Source organism: Megascapheus bottae, chromosome 25 (assembly GCF_031878675.1).
Source record: "Megascapheus bottae isolate mThoBot1 chromosome 25, mThoBot2.hap1, whole genome shotgun sequence".
NCBI classification, from domain to species: Eukaryota; Metazoa; Chordata; class Mammalia; order Rodentia; family Geomyidae; genus Megascapheus; species Megascapheus bottae.
The window spans coordinates 5,160,196-5,180,452 of NC_143533.1; the positions used below are offsets into that span (position 1 = coordinate 5,160,196).

General features: G+C 53.1%; 2 protein-coding genes across 2 annotated transcripts; both read right to left on the bottom strand.

Moving 5' to 3' along the window:
- Nucleotides 1-34: 34 nt before the first annotated feature.
- Prss8 (serine protease 8) lies at nt 35-3,772 on the bottom strand. The gene is made up of 6 exons (XM_090358064.1): nt 3,464-3,772; nt 3,239-3,256; nt 1,613-1,775; nt 1,180-1,451; nt 927-1,093; nt 35-838 (listed from the first exon to the last, which is right to left on the bottom strand). Exons 1-6 carry the CDS (start codon nt 3,549-3,551, stop codon nt 524-526), a joined length of 1,023 nt encoding a protein of 340 aa, XP_090214190.1. The 5' UTR covers nt 3,552-3,772; the 3' UTR covers nt 35-523.
- Nucleotides 3,773-5,317: 1,545 nt separating this feature from the next.
- Nucleotides 5,318-17,980, bottom strand: Prss36 (serine protease 36). Its single transcript, XM_090357720.1, has 15 exons — nt 17,944-17,980; nt 17,412-17,447; nt 17,206-17,241; nt 16,532-16,694; nt 15,791-16,071; nt 12,491-12,657; nt 9,364-9,613; nt 9,114-9,243; nt 8,579-8,817; nt 8,312-8,475; nt 7,758-7,995; nt 7,514-7,655; nt 6,322-6,587; nt 6,126-6,247; nt 5,318-5,787 (listed from the first exon to the last, which is right to left on the bottom strand). The coding sequence occupies exons 1-15, from the start codon at nt 17,978-17,980 to the stop codon at nt 5,506-5,508; spliced, it is 2,553 nt and encodes an 850-aa protein (XP_090213846.1). The 3' UTR covers nt 5,318-5,505.
- Nucleotides 17,981-20,257: the final 2,277 nt, after the last annotated feature.

Consider the following 20,257-nt stretch of genomic DNA (forward strand, 5'->3'; position numbering starts at 1 on the left):
AGGCGCCATCCTTCACCTCACACACAACTCATCATGCTGAACATGTTTTTACTCCTCCTGTTCCCACCTTGACCCAAACCCCAGCCCGCTCCGGTGGGGGCTCAGTCCTCCGGAGTCCAGGAATTCAGGGCTTGAGCGGAGCTTGGAGGCAGTGGGGCAAGATTGGGGCCTTTCCTGTGGAGATGCAGGCATCACAGGAAGAACAGGCTGAATGATGGGCCCATCAGGCAGGGAAAGGGGGGCCGGCCCTCAGCAGCTCATTTTCACAACAGGGAGCCCATCAACAAGATGGAAGTGGCCAGGATTCTAGCCAGTACCACAGGCTGTGGCACTCTGTTATACTCCCTCAGAGGAAAATCCAGAAGAATAGGCTCAAAGATCAGAATGGTGCCTGGCCTCCGGCAGAGCCCTAGGACCAAGGGGTGGCCAGACCAGGGCCCAGGTCCTTCCTGGCGAACAGGCATGTGTCCTTGGTCCTGGAAGAGGAGGTCAGCTTCCAGGCTGCAGAGGCACAGTGCTTGCATCAAGGGGAGCAGAGGCTGAACATCAGGCCCAGCGGCAGCAGGAGGAGGACAGGCCCCAGGGAGCGGTGGGCTGGAGCGGAGCCTAAGGCCGAGTGGTATTTGCAGAGGTAGCCATCAGGCTGGGACTCTTGAATTTGGGGCACCACCCGAGGCTGGAGTTCTGGCACATGGTGATGAATCCAGGAGGCATAGCTGGAAGTCATAGTGTATACTCCAGGCCTGTTGGGGGCTCCACATGAATCACCCCAGCTCACAATGCCAGTCAGGTACCAGAGACCCTCCACAGGGCAGGAGAGTGGGCCCCCAGAGTCCCCCTGGAGAGAAAAGGCATGACAGCTGTCAGGCCCAGGCGCTGTGCATGTGCCAGCCCCATGCGGCCCTCCCCTCCTGCCAGACGCTCACCTGACAGGCATCTCTTCGTCCCTCCACGTAGCCGGCACACAGCATGTCCTGCTGCAGCACGTGGGGCTCCTCAGGCTTGGCGCCAATGTTATAGAGGCAGCTGCAAGTCTCCCGGCTGATGAGTGGCACCTCGAGCTGCTGCAGAGGCCTGGGGGCCTGGAGACTCACTAGGGGAACAGAAGGGGTTCACCCAGGGCCTCCTACCCCCATTTGGGCCTCCTCTCCACACCTCAGACCCCAGTACTCATCTCACCTGATTGGGACACATGGCCCCACCCAGTGACGGTACATTGGAGGCCATTGGGGAAGGAAGCGTTGGCAGCCGGCAGGCAGATGGGCCGGATGTGACGGGAGAAGGACACAGGGTCCCTGAGGTGTACCAGCGCGATGTCACCCTCGGAGCCCTCCTCGCGGTAGCTGGGGTGGGAGATGATCTGGGCCACCAGCCGGACTTCAGCATCCTGGCTGTCTGTGTCCAGCTGGTGGGCGCCCAGCTTCACGTCATAGTCCTCCCAGTTGTGCTCCCTGCACAGAGGGGCAGACTTGATAGCTAAGGCTGGGTGACTTTCAGTCTCTCCTCTTCTTCCCCCACCTCCACCATGGGTCTTTTCAGACTTAACACCTGACCCAACCACTTCAGCTTCTGACCTGTCCCTCCTCCCTCGCCCTTGACCCACAGCTGGTACCTGGGGAAGCAGTGAGCAGCTGACAGTACCCACTGCTCAGACACGAGGGACCCACCACACACATGATCACCGTTGTAGATGATGCTGACTTGCCAGGGCCATTGCCCAGGGGCAGCATTACTGCCCCCTGTGATACGAGCCTGGGGGATGACACCGCACACAGCTGCCAAGAAGGAAGGGAAGGTGGAGTCAAAACTGGTCTGGGGAACCCCCTCCCCCAGACTCCCATCATATTTGACGGATCCTAGGTTTGCATTAGAGACTGGGTTCACAGACATTTCTCATTCGCCATCCACAGCTCACCACACTCCAGCAGTTCTGTCTCTTGCAGTCCACTGTCCACTTTCTAATTGAGGCCTCACAGCCAATCAGTGGTACAAATCTGGCCACATTCACCTTCGGATCCATGCCCTGCTGACAGGGCCAGTCCTGATGCTCACCTTAGAAGACCTTTTCCTCCCTCCAGTCCAGTCGATGGGAAGGGGGGCAGTGGAAACGTCAGCCTGCCCTGACCCTGCCAAGTCAAGCTAGAATTGCTCCAAGCAGGAGGAGGACAAGTTCCCACCCTAGCCAGGTCTACAATTGTTGTGGCGTCTTAATCATTGCAAACCACATTAGCCTGAGCCTTCCTTACAAATAACCCCCATGTCTTCAGCCTCCAGCACATGCTTTGGTGCCCAGATGAGGCTGAGGATAAAAACATACACAGCCGGGCCCCTAAGCTGTGACCAATTATTTCCCAGGTCAGCCCCAAATTTACTCCCACTTGGTGAACACAATTTGGAATGGGGTCCACTACTGCACACAAAATGAGTTTCCTTGGTGCAGAGACTTGGCACTAGCCAGCCTCCTTCCCCTCCTCCTCTGCTTCCTCATAATCAAGACAATAGCTACTATTTAGAGAGTAGAGGCCCCTAGTGGGGCTTTCACTGGCTCTGTCTTCTCTTTGGGAATCCTTACTACAGCCCTAAGAGATAAACATTATAGGTGGAAGAAACATGGGTCTTTGAAAGATCAGAGGATGTGGCCAGGTTCTGGACCGAAAATGGGTCAGACTCAGAGCTGAAAAACTTCCCTCGGAACCCCCCCCCCCCCACACACACAGGGGTCCATTCTAGGAGTCAGACATGGGCTTAAATTCACTTTCTGACTCAAAGCCTTCAGATTATGTGCCTATTTACCTCCATTTATCCCTAAAGTCAGGGCTAACCAGGCACAATGGTTCATGCCTGTAATCCTAGCTAGTTAGAGAGCTGCGATCCAAGGATCATGGTTCAAAAAGAGCCTGGGCAGGAAAATCCACGAGATTCAGCTCTCCAATGAACTAGCAAAAAGCTGGAAAATAGAGCTGTGGTTCAAGTGGTAAAGTGTTAGCGTTGAACAAAAGAAAATAAATAAAAGCTCAGGGACAATACCCAGAGTACCTGAGTTCAAGCCCCAGGACACACACACACACACAAGTCAAGGCTATTATCCCTCCACACACACACTCACAAGGCTACCCGGAGATTCCAGATGGGGGTAAGACAGCCCGTCAGGGTATTAAGTATTCCTCCATCGCTCCAGGGAATTCAAATCCGGGTCTATCCCACTCCTCTCCCCTCCCATTTCCCCAACAAGCATTACCTTCAGCTCTGGCAGCTCCTGGAAAGAGAAAGAAGGAGAGGTAAGTAGGGAGAGTCAGAGAGTCTCCAAGTCCTATAGAACCTATCAGCCCCTCCCCAGAGACCAGGGGGACAAAAGGACGCTGCCTAGGAATTCCTGAGCCCAGCAGGAATGGACCCAGAAGGGATTATGCAAGCTCCCCCACCCTCCCCCAAATAGCCTCCACCCTGGCCCATTTATACTCACCTATCCCAGACTGGAATAATCCAAGAAGAAGCAGAAAGGCCAAACCTTGCAGCTGCTGCCCAAGCCCCAGGCCTGCCCGTTGGGCCATGGCCCAGGACTGAGGCCCTTGAGGGAGATACTGAGCAAGGGAGGGAAGGAATCTAGGGGCTGCTTTCAAAGGCAGGATCCAGTTGTTGATTTCAAAAATAAGGAATCCCAAATCTCAGACTGGAAAAGCAGAGCAGGTGTCCCAGGCCAGCTTCTCAGGTGTGTGTGGGGGGTGGGGGGACTACCCTGAATGGTAGCCACCAGGGTGAAACCGTCTCTGGTACAGCCTAGCCAAGCAGATACCTTCTCTGAGAGGCGGCTTCCCGGGTAAAGGCAGCTACCTGCCAGCTCCTCCCCCGGCCCCGCCCTCCCGGGTTTAGCTACCTGCGACTTGGCTCGGCTTACTTCTCGCCTTCAGAGTCCATAGTCCTTTCAGACTTCTCGAGGCTCTGTAGGGGGCGGGGGGGAAGGAGGCTAGCCATGCAGACAGGCCAGGCTAGAAACAGCCAGAGACATCTGACTGTTCCCAGGTGTCTCCCGCACTGAACACCCCAAGTCCTGGCTAAGCCAGGTCACAGCCAGGCTTAGTGAGGCCACAGCCCCTTGTCCCTTCCTTCCTCCTTAAGGGCTGGCTGTCTCTGCATAGCTGAGGAAACTTGGGGCTGTCTCTGGCCAGGGCTCATCCAGGCTCTTTCTAAAGCTTGGTGAGCATAGTGCTAATCATCCCACAAGTATTTACTATGGGGTGCTGAGTGTACCCCAGGCCCAGAGGATGAAGCAGACACCTTCACAGTGAAGGCAGAATTGAATCAAGAGTCACACCTATGATCCTAGCTACTCAGGAGCCTCAAATCTGAGGATCCTGATCTGAAGCCAACCTGGACAGACAAGTCCCTGAAGATTCTTATCTTTAACCAGCAAACAGCTGGAAGTGGCACTGTGGTTCAAATGAGCACTCACCTTGAAGAAAAAAAAAAATGCCTAGGGGCCCGGGAGTGTGGCCTAGTGGTAGAGTAATTGTCTAGCATGCATGAAGCTCTGGATCATGTCTTCAGTACTACTTACACAGCAAAAGCTGGAAGTGGTGTTATAGCTCAACTGGTAGAGCACTAACCTTGAGAAAGCTCAAGGATAGCATCCAGGCCCTGAGTTCAAGACTCAAGACCAGTACACATCCACAAAAAGTAGTCCCTCGTACCATCCACACTGGCTGTCACCCATCCATCTTTTGCCTTTTGTCTGTGTTTGAACTTAAGTTCCTTTTAAGATCTTTTCTCCCTCTCCCATTCCTCACCACACAGGCAGGGAATGATCACATTTGTGTGTGTGTGTGTGTGTGTGTGTGTGTGTGTGTGTGTGTGTGTGCTCGCACGCAACCATGCATGTGCATAATAGCTGATACTTGAGTTGAATTAATGCAGGAAGCCCATGAGTAGGTGGTGGGATTTGCATGAGTGTGTCAATGACCCTTCAGGGTACACACTGTGGGGTATCTCTCATCAGGGCTTTGGGGGACTGCCTTTCTTACCCCAAGTCTCTTTGCCCTATGGGTGGGGAGTGAGCCAGGGCTAAGGTACACTGTAGGTGCAATTGGGGACACTTAATTCTACTGGGGAGGTGACACACGACCAGCTGTTCACCTAACCTCCCCCGCCCAGGGGCAAGAATGAGGGAATAACTGCCACGTTATCAGAGACATATTTCCTGGGAGTCCAAAGTCTGACTCAGGCGGAGGGAGGAGCCCCATCTCTTGTCTTAACTCAGCTGCTGTCAGCCCCCTCGCTAGCCGCCAATGATGCCACAAGGCCACGTGTTGGGGTTCACACCTTTATTGTCTGCTGCTGCATCACCCTCCAAAGATTCCTGGGCCCAAAAATAGCCAGTACAGGTATCTGGAAGGTTGCTGCCAGGTCTCAGGGCACAAGGCCCTCTCCAGGCCTGGGAGAGAGCCGGTTGGGCCACATTCCAGTACTGTTGAAGGGTAGGGAAGAAATGATTCTGGGCACCAGGCCCTCTCAGTCCTGGATCAGTGGAGGCAGTAAAAGTAGGAATAGAGCAGCAGCTGGAGCAGAGCCTGAGGCTCCAGCCATGTCTGGGGGGCAGACGGTACTACCATCGGGTGACCAGGAGGGGGCGCCGCTGTGCGGTAGGAAGTGGGCGTCGCCCACTGTTTGGGAGATCCAAGCCTCTTCGGGGCCAATGGCTGCAAACAGCTCCCTGCTCCCTCGGACTGCCATGCCCATGAGGACCCAGGAGCCTCCCTCAGTCTGGCACAAGAGTGGAGGTGCTGAGGTCATCTGCAGAATTGGAGCCAATAGACCCAAATGGGTCTGCTGCCCTTTCTCCTGGTACCCTGTACCTATCTTAAAGTTCAATCACATGTGTCTGCTCAAGCTGGCTTCAAATAGAGATCCTCAGATCTCAGCCTCCTGAGTATCTAGGATGACAGGGGCAAGCCACCTGTACTGGGATGATTTCTACTTTTACCATCCTGGCTCTAGGTCTCTCTTAAGATCCAGCCAGCAAGTATTGCTTCTTCTCAGTGCCCAACATCCATGAATCTCAAGGTCTTTCAAGGGTTCAGATGCCCAGCATTATCTCTCTCCCCCCCCCCATAATGTCCAGGCCTTTATACCTCACACCTATCTTCTTGTCCTTGTGCATAGAGGACACAGAGAGTCCCAGGAGGCAGAATGCCCTGATACAGGCAGTGACACAGTTGTGGTGTCAAAATGGAGACGGTAGCAGCCACTGGGACTAAAGAGAAAAGAGAGTTGGCCCAGGGTCCTGACTTCTGGTCACTCTTCAGTCCCGTGGCCCAGGGCTCTCACCTCGGTTCTGGGGGTCCTTCCAGCCCAGCACCCAGCAGCTGGATCCTGGGGGGACACCTCTGGGGTGAAGGCAAATGGGCAGCGCTGATGGGGAGGGTTCTACTGGAGAGCTCAGCTCCAGGAGAGCCAGAGGGGGCCTAAGTCCTAAGTGCCTGGGCAGGCGGATACTGATGACAGTCCGGGAAACTGGGTGGCTGTGAGGAAGGGGGCCGGCCCCTGCCCGGCCCAGGTACACTTCAATGTATGGCACAGTGGTGGAGCCCAGTCTGTTGGAACAGAGACCAGTGTCATCTCCTAGACTTCTCACTGCTGCTTGAAAAGTTCTTCCTAATCCTTAGGATCTCTCCACAAGTCGTCCATGATCTCTCCTTCTAAATCTCTCTTCTGGACCCAAATATCTTACACTGTAGCTCACACGTGTACTACTAGCCACTAAAATGGCTGAGATCTGAGGATTGAAGTTCAATGCCAGGTTGGGTAGAAAAGTGGTAGGACACTAGTCTTGGGCAAAAAATTAAGGGTAGTGCCCTGGCCCTACATTCAAGTCCCAGAACTGGCACACACACACACACACACACACACACACACACACCTCACACAAAAAGGTCAATCCAAACCAAAACATTAACAAAAATAACTCATAGCATATGCTATAGTGCCCCAAGTTTGTGTGTGTGTGTGTGTGTGTGTGTGTGTGTGTGTGTGTGTGTGTGTGAAGGTTGGTGGTGTTTTACCACTTGGGCCATACCTTCACTTCCAGTTTTTTGCCAGTTAATTGCAGATAACAGTCTCGAGGACTTTTCTGCCTGGGATGGCTTTGAACTGTGATCCTCATAGTAGTAGACAGGATTACAGGTGTGAGCCACTAGTGTGCCAAGAAAGGAAGAATGTCTTATGTAAGAGTTCTTTGGTCCACCTTCTTCTTCTTTTTTTTTTTTTTGGCCAGTCTTGGGCTTGAGCTCAGGGCCTGAGCACTGTCATTGGACTTTCTTAAGGTTAGAGCTCTACCAGTTGAGCCTCAGCACCACTTCCAGCTTTTTTCTATGCATGTGGTACCAAGGAATCGAACCCAGGTCTTTGTGCATGCTAGGCAAGCACTCTACCACTAGGCCAAACTCCTGGCCCCTCTTTGGTCCACCTTCTTTGTTTTCCCTACTGCCTCTTTCTTGCCCAGGACACCAGTGAGACACACCTGAGGACACAATGAGTGGCTGCCAGGAGCCAGCCCGGGGCAATGAGGATGCCAGTGCAGACTCCATCGCCAGCCACATGTACTTCTGCCAGCCAGGGCCACAGTACTCCGGTGGAAGCAGCCTCTGGCCGCAGGCCACAAGCTAGAGAGAGGAAATGGTTATCACTGCACAGGCTCCCTCTCCCCCTCTTCTCCGGAGCTGAACACCTCCGGAATTCCTAAGCCTCAGGAGCACAAGGCTCACCACCATGCACTGTGCGAGGGGGACAAGTCTGTGTTTCCGTCTCCTCCCCTTCAGGACCCCAGTCCCAGGCTAGCTGGTCCTCCAGGTAGGCTCCCCGTGTGACATGGCTGATCCATGGGCCATGGGTTTGCAATGGGGAGAAGGCACGCGGGCGGAGACAGCCGCTGAAGGAATCTCTGATACCAGCCAGGAACCAGGTTCCCTCCTCCCGGCACAGAAGGCTCCAACTGGAGTCATTCTGCAAAAGGGTGTCATTTCAGGTCTCACAGCTAGAGAAAGAGGGTGTCATTTAAAATCTCACAGCTAGGGAAATGTCTGCGCTCCGGGCACTTCCTAGATTCCTGATGGCCCGACGCAAAAGTCCCACCTCCTCCAAGCCAGGCTCCAGTAACAATCCGGGGAGGGATGCTGCCCTCCTTAGAGGAGCATTCCTTAAGCTTAAGGGGCGGAGAGAAACCTGAACACCCGAGAGCTGGCCTCAGACCCCGCCCCAGCTGGGTCTGGCCCCACCCCAACGCCCCGCCCCGTTCTCCAGTGCCGCAGGCCCCGCCCACCCAGCATCGTCCCGCCTCCTCTTCCTCCTGATAGGCGGGGCATAGCGCGTGGGGCGGGTCTCCCGGTAGCGGCACTGACGCCCCCTGGCGGCCGTACAGGCAATGACACCACCAGCCGCTGAGTAGCTCGGCCTCCAGCTGCGAGCCGGGTCCCTGCGCGGGTCCTAAAGAGGGAGAAGGCCGGGAAGCCGCGCGTCACTGGGGGAGAGAGAGGTGGATCCCGCGCTCCCGCGACTCCTCCATCCCCATCCCCGCCACCCTGCGTACCCCCGCGACCCCAGCGAGCCAGGCGACAGCGGCTCCCCGGCAGGAAGTAGTGTTCCGGGTGGGGCAGGCACACGGGCCGCGGGACGGCGCTCAGGTTGACGGGCGCGCGCAGCTGCAGCAGCGCCAGGTCGGCGGCGTCGTCCCACGAGGCGTTCTCGTGCGGCACCAGGCGCGCCACCCGCGCCGCGCGCGCCCGCGCGGGCAGCAGCACGCGCCAGGCATCCAGATCGCGGGGTGGGCTGCGGGATGGGGGAGGCTGGGGACGCTGGGCCACCTCCCAGCTGTGCATCTGCAGGCTGGGATCCTTCAGCCGGCGGGCGGGCCACCCCCACCCCACCCCAGCCCACCCCAGTCCACCTGTCCTCGCCTGATCCCTCTTGGTGCTGGATCCTGCATCTCCGAATGGGGTTCCGAGGTTCCAGACTTAAGAACCCCAGAGCAGAGCCAAGGAGATGGGCCCAAGGGAAGGGGCTGGGGGGGGGGGCGGGGAGAGAAGAAGGGGCAAGATCTGCCAGATACCAGGCTTCTCACTCACTCCAGGAAGCAGCTGGCAGGTGCCAAGACCCAGCTTTCAGACACCAGCACCCCGTGGCAGGGTCTGAATCCCGGCACCATCACTTGGGCCTCCCAGGGCCAGGCTCCTGGCCGTGGAGCCTTTCCACAGGCTGGGGGGGGGGGGGTTAGAGGTCTGGATCAGGGTGGAGGCCGGGTTTTTTTCCCAAGCTGTGCCACCCCCTTCTCCATCCCAACTCCAGCCTCTTCTTGACCAGGGGTTCTGCGCTCACTTGGTAGAGCGATGGTACAGTTCTCTTCCTTGGACACCCCGGGGCCAGGCTGGGGTTCCAGGGGCTGTCTAGGAAAGGCAGGCCCAGGCTGGGAGCCCCTCACGTGTTCTCGTATCCACGCTTCATAGGGAGCCACAGCAGTGAAGATTCCAGGTCGGTTCCTTCGGCCACAGCCAAAGCCAAAGCTAGTGATTCCCGCCTGGAACCAGCGGCCGCCCTCTTCACAGACCAGAGGTCCCCCAGAGTCACCCTAATGATAAACAGCTTTGTCAGGGTCTCAGTCCAAGGGCCCATCCGTTTATACTAGCCTCACAGCAAAGCCCTACATCTCTTTTTGGCCCAATGTGTAATCATACTCTATGATTCTGAACCACAGAAGGCTCTGTAGGAGAGCCACCCACGTCAGCACAGAAGAGTCCTACAGGCTTATTCAGGATCAAATGACTGTGAGAGTGTGTGTGTGTGTGTGTGTGTGTGTGTGTGTGTGTGCATGCGCACAGGCGCACATGCATGCCCACAGGCCTATGCCAGCACTGGGGCCTGAACTCAGGGGATTGTGCTCTGCCTTGTGGTCTCCCTTGGCTTTTTTACTCAATGCTGGCACTTGAGCCACACCTCCACTGCTGGCTTTTTGCTGATTAACTGGAGATCAAAATCTCAGGGGCTTTTCTGCCCTGACTAGCTATGAAACTCCATCCTCATATCTCAGCCACCTGAGGAGCAAGAATTACAGGTGTGAGTTACCATGCCTGGCTTTCAAATGATTCTTCTTTCTTTCTTTTTTTTTTTTTTTTTTTGCCAGTCCTGGGCTTTGGCTCAGCGCCTGAGCACTGTCCTTGGACTTTCTCAAGGCTAGAGCTCTACCACTTGAGCCTCAGCACCACTTCCGGCTTTTTTCTATGTATGTGGTACCAAGGAATCGAACCCAGGTCTTTGTGCATGCTAGGCAAGCACTTTAACCACTAGGCCAAACTCCCAGCCCTGATTCTTCTTTCTTTCTCCTTCTGTTAATCATGGAGCTTGAACTTGGAGCTGGGTAGTCTCTGAGCTCTTTTGCTCAAGGCTCGCGCTTTACCACTTTATGCTACAGCCCCACTTCTGGCTTTGTGATAGTTAAATGGAAGATAAAAGTTTCACGGGGACTTTTCTGCCAGGACTGGCTTTGAATCGAGATCCTCAGATCTCAGCCTCCTGAGGAGCTAGGATTACTGGCTTGAGCCACCAGCACCTGGTTCAAATGATTCTATGGGAGAAATTGTTCCAAGAAACCCTGTCTGTGATATCTAAGGTTTGCTCCAATCTTTTTTGTGCCAGTTAGGGCCTGGCCACTGTCCTTGGGCTTTCTCAAGGCTAGAGCTCTACCACTTGAGCCCCAGCACCAATTCCAGCTTTTTCTGTGTATGTGGTACCGAGGAAACGAGCCCAAGGTTTTGTGCGTGCTAGGCAAGCACTCTACCACTAGGCCAAACTCCCAGCCAATAGCTCCAACCTTTATTGCGTGCATCATATACATGCACACATATTACTGGTGTTTGAACTGAGAGCCTTACGCTTGCTTCCTTCGCTTGCTCAGCTTGTCTGCTCAGCTGGCTTGCTCAACAGGCACTCTACCACTTGAACCATACCTCTAAGCCCAGCTTTTGGCTGATTAAAGTTTCATTTTTTTAAATTTTTTAATTTTTTTGTGTGCGTCAGCTCTGGGGCTTGAACTCAGGGCCTGAACACTATGCTTGGGCTTTTTCCTCAAGGCTAGTACTCTGCCACTTGAGCTACAGCACCATTTCTGTCTTTTTCTATGTATGTGGTACCGAGCAATCGAACCCGGGTCTTTGTGCATGCTAGGCAAGTACTGTGCCACTAGGCCAACTCCTGGCCCTTAAAGGTTCATTTTCATGGACTTTTTCAGCGAGCTTCAAACCCTGACCCTCCAGATCTCAGTTGCCTCAGTAACTAGGATGACAGTCAGGAGCCATTGGCATTTGGCTTTTTTGTTTTAGTTTTAAGATGAGGTTGAGCCCAGGGTTTCCCAAATGCTAAGCATTTTCTCTACTGCTGAGCTCCACCCCTAGGCCCACTCAATTCTTTAAAAAAAAAGTACATTGGAGACACCAAGGAGGAAGAGGCTGTCAAAAACAGGAGATCTAAAAGCAGTAAAGGCAGGCGGAGTGGTTTGCACCTGCAATCCTAATTACTAGAGAGGATGGATCAAAAGCAGAAAGAGGGGACATTTTCTTTTTTTTTTTTTTTTTTGCCAGTCCTGGGCTTGAGCTCAGGGCCTGAGCACTGTCCTTGGACTTTCTCAAGGCTAGAGCTCTACCACTTGAGCCTCAGCACCACTTCCGTCTTTTTTCTATATGTGGTACCAAGGAATCGAACCCGGGTCTTCATGCATGCTAGGCAAGCACTTTAACCGCTAGGCCAAACTCCCAGCCTAGGAGGGGACATTTTCAAAGCAAGTAAGGAGGAAGCGCCACAGCAAAGCGGAAACCATGTGCTGGGAACAGCGTTTCAGTGAGAGCTGAAACAATCCTGTGGGGTCCTCTGATGCTTGCATCAGGCATTGTCCCTACGGTATCCCCGTCACCCAGCTCTGGCATTTGGGAAATGAGAGGGTCAAAAAGAAAGCTACCAGTTCAGTAAGGCAACCATATGCCGCCTGTGGCAACTCATTTTATGTTTGTGCCACTGCCAGGGCTGGAAATTAGGGGCCAGATGCTGCCCCTTAACCTTTAGCTTAAGGTTGGTGCTCTATCATTTTTGAGCCCCTGTTCCACTTCTGGCTTGGGATGGTTAATTGGAGATAAGTGTCTCATGGGACTTTTCTACCTACATTGACTTTGAACTGTGATTCTCACAGCTCAGCCTCCAGAGTAGCTAGGATGACAGAGATGAAAGAGTAGCCTCCTTCTACCCACACCCTAGGCTGGGATTCACCCCAGGGTCTCATGCATGTTAGCCATGCAATCTCCTACTAAGCCATGCTCCCAGCTCCCAGTCCATTGACTACCTTATCTTCTTTACAGACAGGGGAGTTGTTTTTGTTTTTTTTTCCTTAGCTGGTTCCTATAGGTAAGGGATTTAAGGAGCTGGCCCTGCCAGCTAGGTAGGGCCAAGGGCCTCACATTACCTGGCAGGTATCCCTTCGGCCCTCTGGATAGCCAGCACACAGCATCCCTGGCAATAGTTGTAATGTCAGGTTGAAGGGGCCTCTCTGGCTGTAGAGGCACTGACAGGCAGTTTCTCCCAGCAATCTTAGCTCCACTTCCTGAAGTGCCCAGGGGAGGGGCAGAGGGTCTGGGGACAGAACCAAAGAGCAGATACTGAAGCAAGAATAGAGCACTCCATTTCACCTTTTCAGCCTTTTCACTTCCAGCTGCCCCATGATGCCTGGGCCCAATCCACCCATCGCATTCCCTCTTTCTCCTGTTGGTTTTCTCCTTGTGTCTTCATCTCAGGCATGGCCTCAAGAAAGCATCCAGTAGGGACTGTCATGCATGGTGGTACAGGTCGTGCACTAGGCTAAAGGTCCCCCAATCAAACAACAAAAGAGATATAGAAACGAAGATCATCAATAATGTATTGTGCCACAGAAGTTGGGTGTTAGTGGCTCACATCTATAAAACTACGAACTCAGCAGGCTAAGATCTGAAGATCACAGTTCGAAGACAGCTCAGTCAGGAAAAGTATGTGAGATCGATATCCCCAATTAGCCAGAAAAAAAAAGAAGTGAAAATGTGGTTCAAGTAGTAGAGCACTAGCCTCGCATGAAAAAGCTAAGGGACAGCACCCAGGCTCTGAGTTCAAGTCCCAGCATTGGGTGTGTACATGTAAGATATTTTGGATATCTCACTATTCTTTGCCACTGCCTAAGTTCTAGCAGTCTAATTTTACTGATTGATTGATTGATTGATTGTCAGCCCTGGGGCTTGAACTCAGAGTCTGGGCTCTGTCCCTGAGCTTCTTTTAGCTCAAGGCCAGCATTCCACCATTTGAGCCACAGTGCCACTTCTGTCTTTTTCTTTTTACTGAGGAATCAAAGCCAGGACTTCATGCATGCTAGACAACCACTCTACCACTAAGCCACATCCCCAGCCCTAACAGTTTAATCTTGAGCCTGGATGACTGGATTGCTCTAGTCTAGGACAGCCTAGACAAATCTCCTGGTTGCTCTCTTACCTGCCCTTCTCTGGACTTGCTATTGCCAGAGGAACATTCTACAACTCAGTTCTGATCATACCAAGCACAGAACGAGGATCCTGTGGTCTAAACCTGGGCCTTCAGTGCTATCCTACTTTTGGTGGAAAAAAAAACAATCCCAGAAAGAGACTGGGAAAGACTCTTGTCCTGAGAGTTCAACCTCTGCTCATCACTGCTTCGATGTAGTCTTGTGTCCTGTCCCTTCTCCATCTTTCCTTCTTTCTTTTCTGAAGAAAACTTTCCAGAAATCTGTATGGGGCACACTCTCAGGAGGGCCTGACCCCTCCGCACAGCCTTCCAGGGTGGATCCAGGGATGCATTTCTCTGTCACCTGCTTTCCTAGTTGGATCTTTGAAGACAAAGAATTGGTATCTCCTTCCATAGCCTCTGTACCAACAGTCTGATCATGGCAGACTAGATGTCAAAAATGGGCATATGACATGCTATACTGAAAAGGAGCAGTGATGGTGGCAAAAGGAGAATCGAAGAGTATTTTTTTTTTTTGCCTCACATTCCAAGATAGTGTTTGCTTATTTACTGAATTTCTCCTTCCTTCCTCTCTTCTTTCTTTCTTCCTTCCTTCCTTTTTTTTTTTTTTTTTTTTTTGCCAATCCTGGGCTTGAGCTCAGGGCCTGAGCCCTGTCCTTGGACTTTCTCAAGGCTAGAGATCTACCACTTGAGCCTCAGCACCATTTCCAGCTTTTTTCTATGTATGTGGTACCAAGGAATTGAACCTGGGTCTTCATGCATGCTAGGAAAGCACTCTACCACTAGGCCAAACTCCCGGCCTTCCTTCCTTCTTTCTTTCTTTAGTTGTAGGGCTTGAATTAAGGACTGTGCACTATCCCTGAGCTTTTTTTTTTTTTTTTTTTTTTTGCCAGTCCTGGGCTTGAGCTCAGGGCCTGAGCACTGTCCTTGGACTTTCTCAAGGCTAGAGCTCTACCACTTGAGCCTCAGCACCACTTCCGGCTTTTTTCTATGTATGTGGTACCGAGGAATCGAACCCAGGTCTTCGTGCATGCTAGGCAAGCACTTTAACCACTAGGCCAAACTCCCGGCCCCCCCCCCCTTTTTTTTTTCTTGTCTCAAAGATAGCATTCTATCACTTTGAAGCACAGCTCCACTTCCGGTTTTCTGTGGTTAATTGGAGAGATTAGTTTCATAGACTTTCCTGTCACAGCTGACTTTGAACTGGGATCCTCAGAGCTGTCCCCTGAGCAGCTAGGAGTACAAGCATGATCCAATTCAGCTACTAAGGTAGAAGCTCTGAGAAGGCAGGTTTTTTTTTTTTTTTTTTTTCCCAGTCCTGGGCTTCAGCTCAGGGCCTGAGCACTGTCCTTGGACTTTCTCAAGGTTAGAGCTCTACCACTTGAGCCTCAGCACCACTTCTGGCTTTTTTCTATGTATGTGGTACCAAGGAATCGAACCCGGGTCTTCGTGCATGCTAGGCAAGCACTTTAACCACTAGGCCAAACTTCCGGCCCCGGCAGGTTTGTTTTGAACACTCACTGCCCTAACACATCTGAGAAAGAAAGAATGAATGTAGGTAAGCAGGGAGAAGCAGGAGGAGGGGAAGACAGAGGGTAGAAGGAGGGGGGGGGAGGAGGGCGGAAACTTTTGTTGATGGCTCACTGTATACCAGGGGCTGTGTGTGCTTCCCGTGGTTTTTGGCGTGGATTACTGAAGGTAAGAGCATCTGAAACGTATTAATCATGGCTCTGCTGGGCACTGTTGCTATAAGCTTTACACAGGCTTTCTCATCTAACAACCCAACAGCCCCAGGACGGGTACAGTATTGTTTTCCTGTCTAAAGGGGGAGCCAATGGAGTGGAAGAAAACACTGCCTGAAATAAGATGGGTACTGGAGTCAGATGTCAATCCACGAAAAGAACAACTGGGAAGACAAGGTGAGGAGGGAAAGAGAGGGCGTGGGGTGCGGCGGTGGGGTAGATTTCAGAGCCCTTGAGGGGGGGAACAGAGGAAGAAGAGGAAGGGGAGAGGGAGAAGAGGAGAATGGTTCCAACAGCAACCGGACCGTGGCTCCGCCCACAACGAGAAGGCCCCGCCCACGAACAGAGGGGCCCGCCCCGCCCGCCCCTAGGCGCCAGAGCAACAGGTCCTTGGCCCCGCCCATAACGAGAAGGCCCCGCCCACGAACAGCGAGACCCGCCCTGAGCAGCCCCGCCCCGCTCCAGGCCCCGCCCCCAGGGCGGGGTCCGGCCCTACCCACCTGCCTCCTGGACGTCCCCCCAGCCGGTGGCCCGGCAAGCGGTGCCGGGGGCGAACCGGTGCGAGGCGCGGGGCAGGCAGACGGGCCGCACGGCGAGGCCCAGCCTGGCGGGCGAGGCCAGGCGCAGCAGGGCCAGGTCGTCGCCCAGTTCCACCTTGCTGTAGCTGGGCGGTACCAGGATGGCGGCCACGGCGCGGGCGTGCGCGCCTTCCAGGGGCCCGTCCTGGGAGTGCACGCCCAGCACGGCCGTCCACTGGGCCGCGGGCTCCAGGCTCCCGTTCCTGCGCCGGGGCGGGCGTGGGGGGAAGACGCACGGGTCAGAGCGCCCGGGGTGGGTAAGGAGAAACCCGGGGAGGGGCAGAGCCGGATTCAGAATAGGGATTGAATAGGGTGGATCCGAGGATGACGGCGGTTCGAAGCCAGCCGGGACAAAATAAATTAAAAAAACAAATCCGTGTGAAGAAGCTCCGGTTAACCAGCACAAAGCCGGAAGTGGAGCGGTGGCTCCAGGGGTGAAGGCGAGGGGCGGATCCGATCTGGAGGAGGGGGAGGTGACGGGGACACTGGAGAGACGATCGAGGTGCGGGGTCCGTGGTGGAGAGGCGGGATGAGGCTGCTGGCGGCCTCCCCTGACCTCCAGCAGTGAGACACCCCCCCCGCCCACCCACACACCCCTGTCCGGGGCCTGGGGGAGCCCCAACTTAGGGGAGCCGAGGGAGAAGGGGATCCAGGGCGACTCACGTCACGAAGCAGTGAGCGGCGGAGAGGATCCAGGAGGGGGCGATGAGGGAGCCCCCGCAGACGTGGCCCCCGCCCTGATGCAGGCTCACCTGCCAGGGCCAGGCGCCGGGCTGCGCGTCCGAACCCCCCACGATGCGGGCCGCGGACGTCGGCCGGCCGCAGTCTGCAACCAAGGTCCCTGGATGGCCTCAGCAGGGCGCCTGTAATCCTAACTGTTCCCGAGCCCAGAGATCTGAGGTTCCCACTGTCCCAAGCCAGCCCAGGCAGGAAAGCCTGTGAGACTTTCATCACCAGTTAACCAACAAAAAGCTAGAAATGGAGGTGTGGCTCGAGAGGTAAAGTTCCAGCCTTAAGCAGAAAAAGCCTACCGAAAGCATCTTGGCCTTGAGTTCAGCCTTACTACCAGCACAAAGAGAGAAAACATTAATAATAGTAATAATAAAATCTCAAAATGCCCAAACCCTTTTTTCTTTCTTGCCAGTCCTAGGGCTTGAACTCAGCCTCACCACTGTCCTTGGGCATTCTCAAGGCTAGAGCTCTACCACTTGAGCCACAGCCCCACTTCTGGCTTTTTCTATGTATCTGGTACTAAGGAATTGAACCCGGGTCTTCCTGCATGCTAGGCAAGCACTCTAACCACTAGGCAAAACTCCCAGCCCAAATCATTTCCTTACCCAGATCTTCAGGTTCTTCTTGGGTAGGTGTGAGAGCTGGAAGCCAGATAGTGGAGAGGAGGATAACAGATAATTTTCAGCCCTCAATTTCCTGGCTCCCATGTTCTCGTTCTCCATTCTCTGTCCTTACCCAAGCTACCTGCCCTCATGCCCATCCAGCCTGCCTTCTTCTGCACCTGAGCTCCCCCCCAGTTCAGCTGTCTTACCAGAGTCCTCCAAGGCTCCTGGCATGGGATGGATGGCTGGGAAGACAGAGGGAGGCAGGAAGAGGCTGGATTCTTGCACTTGATGTCCTCCTAGATTCTTCCCTAAGCTTTACAGCCCCTCGTTTTTATTTATTTATTTATTTATTTTTGCCAGTCCTGGGCTTAAGCTCAGGGCCTGAGCACTGTCTTTGGACTTCCTCAAGACTAGAACTCTACCACTTGAGCCTCAGTACCACTTCCAGCTTTTTTCTATGCATGTGGTACCGAGGAATCGAACCCAGGTCTTCATGCATGCTAGGCAAGCACTCTACCACTAGGCCAAACTCCTGGCCCTCTACAGCTCCTCAGTTCTGATAGCACCCAGGTCTCCTTTCCCCACTCTGGAACCTCAGTCCTCTCCCTCTGCCTGCTCCTTTATTTTCTTTTTCTCTTTTCCACATCTCTTCAAGAAGAACCCAGTAGCCTTGCCTCCCAACTCCCAGGATGCCAGCACCCAGGTCCCTTGCCTGTCAGCATTGTCCCCTGAGGTTACCGAGGATTGCCAGTGGGAGCAACAGGTATGGGGCCATGGCAGCTCCAGGCAGCGGTGGGTGAGAGTCTGCCTCCTGCCTAAGCTCTGTCACTACCTGGAGCAGCTGGGACTCCCTATGGTCCCAGGGGCAGCTCCACCCCCCCCTGGCTAGGACCCATCTCTGGGAATCTGATAGGATCTGGGGCTGGAAGGGAAAAGTAGGGAGACTGAAGGCCCCACCCAGAGTCCCAAGAGCATCAAACATCTCTAGAGGCCCACATGGGAATACAGGGAGGGTCCTTGTTCCAGGACACCTATTGAGGACCTCATGATCAAAGATCCAAGAAGAGGTAGGTGACGTCTGGGTGACACAGAGTCCTTGGTAAAGCAGAGCAGAGCTGAGTGGCAGCCCTCTAGGGACCAGGAAGGTGGCATGACTCACCTGAGATCTCACCTTTGCCTGGGTTGCAGTTGCCCCAATGGACTGGCCTTTTCTTCTCACACAGCTCTGGTTACTGGACCTGCTGGCCAGGGCTGGGACAGGAGCGCTGAGGAATTCAATCTCATCCCAACAAAGGGATCACAGATTCAGCTGGCTGGGCAAAGCCTTGGGGTTCTGGTGGGGGGAGGTGGGCGGACTGGTAAGGCTGCCTTTCTCTGTGTTAAGAGTGCAGACACTCTTGCTCTTTGTGTGACCTTGGGACAGTCATTCAGCCTCTTAGCATGTTGAATCTCCTCAGAGTCCATTAAGCCAGGTGCTGGTAGCTCACCTCTGTAGTCATAACTACTCAGGAGGCTGAGATCTATCTGAGGATTGAAGTTCGAAACTAGCCCAATTGGGAAAGTTTGTGAGATGGGTTTTGTTTGGTTTTTGTTGGTTGTGGGACTTGAACGCAAGGCCCATGAGACTTTTATCTCCAATTAACCACCAAAAAGCTGGAAGTGAAGCTGTGGTTAAAGTGTGGCTCAAAGTGCTAGAGTGCTAGCTTTGAACAAATGAGCTCAGGGACAGTGCCCAGTCCCAAGTTCAAGCCCCACAACTGACAAAAAGGTGTTTTTGGTTTTTTTTTTTCCTTTAGGTAAAGGATAGTTGGGTGCGGTGGCTCAGAAATGTAATCCTAGCTTTTTAAATGCCCAAAATGTTGTCATGGTTAAAGTGGTAGAGTTCCAGCTGTGAGGTCAAGATCCAGTATTGGCACAAAGAAAAAGAGAGTTCAAGCCCACATATTAGAGAAGCAATAGACAAAGATACAACTTAATTTTCAGAAAGAACAAAATACTGTGTTTCAAGTACTTATTGCTGTATCATAAACCACAGCCTGAAAGAATCCATTTTATTCTTTTTTTTTGCCAGTCTTAGGCTTGAGTTCTAGCCTTTCTCAAGGCTAAAGCTCTACCACTTGAGCCTCAGCACCGCTTCCGGCTTTATGTATGTGGTACTGAGGAATCAAACCCAGGTTGATGCTAGGCAAGCACTCTACCACTAGGCCAAACTCATGGCCCTAGAATCCATTTTATTATCTGGGGGGGCGGGGAGAGTGAGACACTGGAGAATGGACTGGCTTCTCCTGGCTCTACCCAGTCTGTGTGTTGTTGGTCAGTGTGTCTGTCAAGTGTTTTTCAGTTCAACATCACCTGAGAAAAATGCAAGTTTAAGCCACAGGCTTTGGGGTGATTCAGAGGCAGAGTGCTAGAAGAGTGTTCTTATGACCTTGGGCTTATTCCCAGTACTTCAAAACAAAAACAAATAAACCAAACCAAAACAACAACACACCCACTAGAATGGTGACAAATTTTCACATGCATACTGTAATTCTGGTAGACTTTTTCTTTTTTCTTTTGTGCCAGTGCTGAGTATGGAACTCAAGGCCTAGACATGATTTTCCTTTGCTTTTTTTTTTTTTTTCCTGCTCAAGGCTGACACTGTACCAGTTGAGGCCCACTCCATGTCTGATTTTTTTTCTTTTGAGGTTAGTTGGGAGATAATAGTCTCGCAGGCTGTTCTTCCTAGGTTAGCTTTGAATCATGGGCCTCAGATCTCAGCCTACCGAGTAGCTAGGATTACAGGTGTGAGTCATTGGTACCTGGCAACCAAACTATTTGAGAAGCATGAATAGGCAGGCTGAGGTGATACTCAATTTGGAAAATAACTATTATAATAAGGGCTGAGAATGTGGCATGAGAGAGAGAGAGAGAGAGAGAGAGAGAGAGAGAGAGAGAGAGAGAGAGAGAGAGAGAGAGAGCGCGCGAGAGAGAGCACCTCTGTAAAAGTACTGACTTGGAAGAACCAAGAGAAAAAGAGCAAAGAGTAAACTGGACAATGGGCAGGTTCTAG

Bases quoted from the DNA above. Each gene is read 5' to 3' on its own strand.
- Prss8 (XM_090358064.1), bottom strand. From the start codon at position 3,551: ATGGCCCAACGGGCAGGCCTGGGGCTTGGGCAGCAGCTGCAAGGTTTG. The intron at 1,452-1,612 runs GTACCAGCTGTG...CCCTCTGTGCAG, and splicing joins GCTGCTCACTGCTTCCCCAG to GGAGCACAACTGGGAGGACT. The intron at 1,094-1,179 runs GTGAGATGAGTA...CTGTTCCCCTAG, and splicing joins GGGCCATGTGTCCCAATCAG to TGAGTCTCCAGGCCCCCAGG.
- Prss36 (XM_090357720.1), bottom strand. From the start codon at position 17,980: ATGGCCCCATACCTGTTGCTCCCACTGGCAATCCTCG. The intron at 8,818-9,113 runs GTGAGTGAGAAG...CCCATCCCGCAG, and splicing joins CCTGCCAGCTGCTTCCTGGA to CCCACCCCGCGATCTGGATG. The intron at 7,656-7,757 runs GTGAGCCTTGTG...TCCTCTCTCTAG, and splicing joins CCCTCGCACAGTGCATGGTG to CTTGTGGCCTGCGGCCAGAG.